General features: G+C 36.8%; 1 protein-coding gene and 1 long non-coding RNA gene across 5 annotated transcripts; both read right to left on the minus strand.

Moving 5' to 3' along the window:
• Positions 1 to 3210: 3210 nt before the first annotated feature.
• Positions 3211 to 4204, minus strand: LOC114543673 (calcium/calmodulin-dependent protein kinase type II delta chain-like). Of its 4 annotated transcripts, none has more exons than XR_003690157.1 (3): positions 4093 to 4204; positions 3773 to 3943; positions 3211 to 3425 (listed from the first exon to the last, which is right to left on the minus strand). XR_003690157.1 is itself a non-coding variant. In XM_028562559.1 (3 exons), exons 1-3 carry the CDS (start codon positions 4038 to 4040, stop codon positions 3351 to 3353), a joined length of 255 nt encoding a protein of 84 aa, XP_028418360.1. In that variant the 5' UTR covers positions 4041 to 4102; the 3' UTR covers positions 3211 to 3350. The 4 variants fall into 4 exon arrangements, 2 of the variants coding, with proteins under 2 accessions (XP_028418360.1, XP_028418359.1); XR_003690158.1 differs by having other exon boundaries at positions 3773 to 3940; positions 4093 to 4201; XM_028562559.1 differs by having other exon boundaries at positions 3773 to 3940; positions 4029 to 4102.
• A 519-nt stretch (positions 4205 to 4723) lies between these two features.
• Positions 4724 to 5165, minus strand: LOC114543672. The gene is made up of 3 exons (XR_003690156.1): positions 5126 to 5165; positions 4850 to 4925; positions 4724 to 4767 (listed from the first exon to the last, which is right to left on the minus strand). It is a non-coding gene; the product is annotated as an uncharacterized LOC114543672 (long non-coding RNA).
• Positions 5166 to 5498: the final 333 nt, after the last annotated feature.

Here is a 5498-nt window from a genome sequence, read left to right on the forward strand (position 1 = left end):
CAATATTTCACTGGTGTTATAAAAAATAGATTTTTTTTCTCCCTTTCCTATTATGTAATTGCATTTACCAATATATATGTAACTGTCAGGGGTTGGGGGTATTATGTGAATATGAAAGAAAACAACCTGCATTTTGTTCTGTATATTCTTGTGTTATAGAAGTCAAAAATACATGCTGTTACTATACTGTATAGGCCCTTGTGATTCATATACAATTATAGTTTCAATTGTGTGATAGTTATGTTCTTGTAATCTCAATTGTAGATTCTATGGCATATAGAGTCGAATTGGTACGGCAAAATATCTTTGAGAATTGAAGTTTATGGCGGTTCTTCAGGTATGTTCTGGCAATTCACTGAAATACTATTTGTTCGCTAAGGAATGTTGTCCCATGGTAGCGGTACGCATGAACCTGGGATATCACAATGCTGATAACCTCACAACCCTGGACAATGATATAATAATTTACTTGTTCCTTGTGTTTCAATTTTAGATCAAATAAAGTTTGGCAACCCAGGAGTTGCTAACAATTATTACCTTTCTCTTATCACTGACTACACCTCCATCCATCGCTGTGCCATACATGGATTTGATGGACTGACATACCAAGCAAGGTAAATATTGCAGGCTACATGGTATATGTTCAGTTTATTATTATGTCATATTAGGACTGTTGGACATTATTTTTTTATTCAGTAATTCCCCTATATGGGAATGTGATAAAATTCGATGTTAACCCCCAAGTAAAGATTTCACAAAATCAATGGAAATAACGCTGTACCTCGACTGGTTTCAATTCTGGAGGAGCCGTGTATGGCAAAATTATATGCATTATCATTTCATTTTTGTTGATGATTGTTCGATGGTGTTTTGGTGCCAGAAGATAATTGATACTAATTATTGGCCCACGTACTGAAGACACATAACATCCCAGATAATAGCAACAAGTGTTGGGAATGCGGATAAGTCGACAGGACATGGTCGCTTAAATGAGGCAGCTTCCTGGTCTGCACGGAAAAATAACCAGGACCAAATGCGTTCGGCAAGAAAGATGTTTGTCGGAGCGATTTCACTCAAAGTCGTCGTGATTATAATTAGTGGGTGAAGACCTATTCTGTGTCCTGTAGTTCCGACGGGCAAAAATTCGATCATTACAAAATAAATGGACTAGTCAGGGTTAGCTGGATTAATAAGCAAGGCTTCTACAGATTACCCTGTCACGTTATATGCATCACATCATTTCCATGCGGTCATATATAACTTTTAATGTGTGATTAAGATTAATTGTTTAACAAATTATTCATTTCATTAGAGACTCGCTGGTGGAAAATGTCCTATCACCAACTGTAACCGCGCTTTACATCCGCATTCATCCAAAGACATGGTACGCAACATATCTTTGAGAATTGAAGTTTATAGCTGTTTTTCAGGTATGTTCTAGCAATTCACTGAAATACTATTTGTTCACTAAGAATGAGAAATGACTGAGAGATCCATCTGACTGAAATATATAGCGAAAATTTTTCAATAAATGGCTTATGTAAGAGCGAGTTTTTGATTTAGAAATAAATTCTTTACACCCTACCAGCGGGTTTGTCAGGTTTTTTACTAACTTAGGTGCATTGGAATACAAGTAAAAATAAGGCGTGTTTTAGAAGTTATACCTGGACGAGGAATCCAGCATATCATTATGAGGAACAAAGCTATTATAGCGGTATATACTCAGGGCTATCACAATCAAGTTTAGTGTTATCGCTTTATTTCAATGTTTGCTGCACGGTCGGATTCTCACAATTAAAAGAAAATCAAGCGAAAAGTTTCACACGTACAAAAGTATAGGTATGGAACTGGGGCCGGTTGTTCGAAAGATGGATAACTTATCCAACGGATAAGTCCTATCCAACGGATAAATCTGGATAGTTATCCATTGGATAAAAACGCGTTGCAGGAAGCGTGGATAGTGAAGTGATAGCTACCCAATAGATAAGTTAAAATTTACCAGAAGAAAACAGTATTATTCTGAAATTTCGTACCACAACGTCAGCTGTTGCTAAGCATTTACAACATTGAATTCATAATCATTACGAATGCTCGAGTATAGTTACTGAATGGAAAAGGCTTGAACAAGTGATTTGCTCGAACTTTGCACTTCACATCATAGTGATTTTATTAATTAAACACATTGCAATTTTATTCCTTGACCTTGCAACGCTTTGCCTTTCGGTCCAATAGCAAATTTAGAAACACTATTTTAATGTTCGTGAATGAAATTACTTAGATATTAGCAAGTTTCCTTGGAATAGGTTGAATCTTTCTTTGCATATTCGCGTTTATAAACTGATTAGAAGCGTATAGTAAATTTACCACCTGTTATAAATGCGAGGATGTCCAAAAAATCGCCGGTCGAACGGAATGTGTAGGCAACGTGAAACGCTGCTGCGACAAATTGCACTTCGAAAACATTTTTAATATATAGTGAATACAATCATGATGTGTATTAGTTTGTTGAAACACAGTAAGAGGAATATTGCATTTTTGTCCTATTTTATATAAATGTTTACAGTGTTACCTTGTATCTTTGAATTTATCCACTAGATAGTGGATTTAAACCACCTCCGGACCTTGGATAAATTTATCCGGTAGATAGCGATTTTTATCCTCTGGATAAAGTTATACAAGCTTCGTGCAACCCAAATCACACGCTGGATAAAACTTATCCGTTGGATAGTGAGTTATCCGTTGGATAGCGACTTTTCCACCTTTCGAACAACCGGCCCCTGTTCTTTTATTTATCGGAATAACTAGTGATGTGATCTTACATGAAGCATTTTCAGTCATGCTGCTAAATTGTCGTGCTAGCTACGCCACTGAGTAATTTATTTGCTCGCAGAGCCTCGTCTGCTGAACGTGACCGTCGGCCAGTCTTCACCATGTACGGTGACAGTTATTTTCTGCCTTTTAACTTGCCGACATGCAATGTTTCATTGCACGGTGAGTTTTCAACTTTACTGAAGGCGCTACTATACAATATGCAATTTTCCTTACAACTTGCAATGCAATTATAATTCCGAAGGATGTTAATTTGTAAAGAGTGTTCGAAATACTAAGGAAACGTTAGCAGATCGTAATAGATGTTCGTATTTGACAACTTTAGATGCCTCAGGAGTAGAATGGTTTTGCAATTTGCAAGGAAAGTTGCGTAGTGTAACAGCGCCTTGAGATTGTTTCGGAAAGCTGGTTAAATTTCGATGTAACTTGCAAACATGTAATGTTTCATTGCAATTGCGAGTTGAAAATAAGGGTCATTGGACGGAAGAACGGGACAAGTATCGTAGTTTTCAACATACCTTTTATAATATAGACATTGATCTTCCATCCACGGTCGGTTTTATCATTTTTTCTGCTTTTTCTATCATTTCTTTATCCTACAAAAGACAAAAAAAACTTGTTAAATCGTGGATCAATCTAACACTTTTAAAAGCTTTCTCTCCTAACAGAACTAATTTTATTTATACCGTATAGTTCTATCAGTTCTAAATTGTCCTTTATGGAGGTCCAGTAGGGGTCATCCCGTATTGATGCAGTGTTACTACAGGAGGAAACCTGAACTAAACTGACTTTATTTATGCTGGATAGCTGTATCAGTTCTAAACTTCAACCAAACTAATTCTAACAATTCGAAAAAGCTGGGACTTCAGACGAAAAAGGTCAGCCGATTTTGAAAAATCTTAGATGCGGGGTTTTATAAGGCGGTTAGTAATTTCATCATCACCTTCATCCAAGGATGTTCCAGAGCTTCTGAAACCGTGATGCATTTTCTGTGACCAACAGTAAGCAGTTTTGTTATAAGATCCTTAGCTTCACTGCTAACATTCTTCCAGAGGTTGTTCGGAAATTTATACGACCCTTCTTTGACTTGTTTCTCCAATGGGTTATTTGCCTGCTTTGAAAATAAAGAAGATCCGGAAAGTCTAAAAGACGTTAACTTTTCAGTGACGTACTCCAATTTTGAAATGAGGTTAAGCTACCTCCAGCTTCATTACAAATCGTGTTCACTACGTGAATTTGAGTAAACTGAAGTATATGGCATACCAAACATATAGTATAACTCCCAGGCTCCAGCAGTCACACGATTTCTTGTAGGATCGTTCTTCAGGCTACGGGATTAACATTTTGGTAGCGAGGTAAATTGGTGTACCACAGAGTGTTTCCATATAGGAATTCTGATCTAAAAAATTAATTGTTATCATTGAGATCTGTAACAATGAGAAATAACTGAACCTAAAACGTTTGCAGAATGCGCTCTGCTTTCGTAAAACGAAATCACGGACAAAACTCGGAATTGAGATTATAGTGACTTGCAGGATTTGCTGGCAATGGTCACATCGAATGGTTTCTTCAAAGACAATTTAAAGGGCAATTTAAACACAAGTTCAATACACAACCGACACAAACCTTTATAAACGTTTCATCATACGAGGAACACAATAAAACATTTTCTGGCTAAAGAAGAAAAAGTTAAATTATGGTCGTTAAAGTTTAGGATATAAAGACAGTATTGATAAATAAATTAGGGCGTGCTTACCTTCCAATCCCTGTTAGTGATGCCATTTTCATGTAAATGCTAAAAATACGAAACAGTATGAATAAAGTTAGTTTAGTTCAGGCTCCTGCAGTAACACTGGATCAATAACAGATGATCCTTAGCTTGGTGTCATTAAAAGCTCCAATCTCTTCGTGATATTTTCCATAAACTTTAGTCATCGCCTGTGAATGAAATATTCCAATTTGTTTAATTCATTCTTCGAAGGCTACACATGGCTACATTCCCGCTAAACGACATCCTCACCTGAAGGCACATTGCTTTCATAGTTGGTTTAGTTGTCAATAGGAATCAGTGATACAGATCGTTAGACAACTCGAGCCTGAAAACAAAATAGAAAAGTCGATCGAATCTTGAATGGTTTCATCCATGATTCTATACTTCTCTACTACATTCTGCAGGACAAATAACATTACGTGAACTGTGCAGCAATATAGAGAATAGGGGGAAGCCAGACAGAAAAGCACATGGAAAGTAGTTTGAATATTTGCAAACCCTGACAGATAAATGTCGTGGACTCACACATTTGTTATCGGCGTCTCCTCGTCGTTTTGTTCCAACAAGACTCTCAAATAATAGTCACCTGATAGCAGAGATACGTTACTGAGTTTGATTCCTATCGAGGAATAAGGGGGGGACGCTTTATGAAGAACTGTTAAAAAGCTAGAGCAGTTAGGCTTATCACTAACCTATTTCAGCTCATCAGCTAAACATTCATACAGGACTTCAAACTAAAGGTGATTCCAAAAGACAATGTAGTTTCCACTCAGATCTTTTTCATTGCAAATGCGTGCAAATCAGATTCGAGTGCCCCAGAAGTTCCTCTCGCGTCTGTCACATTGAAAACATAAGAAATTGTTTCATACTCTTTTACGAGAACAGTTTAGAGAAAGAG

This window comes from Dendronephthya gigantea, unplaced genomic scaffold (genome assembly GCF_004324835.1).
Source record: "Dendronephthya gigantea isolate DGI-Jeju-01 unplaced genomic scaffold, DenGig_1.0 000516F, whole genome shotgun sequence".
Lineage (NCBI taxonomy): Eukaryota > Metazoa > Cnidaria > Anthozoa > Malacalcyonacea > Nephtheidae > Dendronephthya > Dendronephthya gigantea.

Coding starts and splice junctions, on each gene's coding strand:
- LOC114543673 (XM_028562558.1), bottom strand. Junction 3,426..3,772: donor TGGAACATCCTTGGATGAAG/GTGATGATGAAA, acceptor TGTCTTTTGTAG/GATAAAGAAATGATAGAAAA.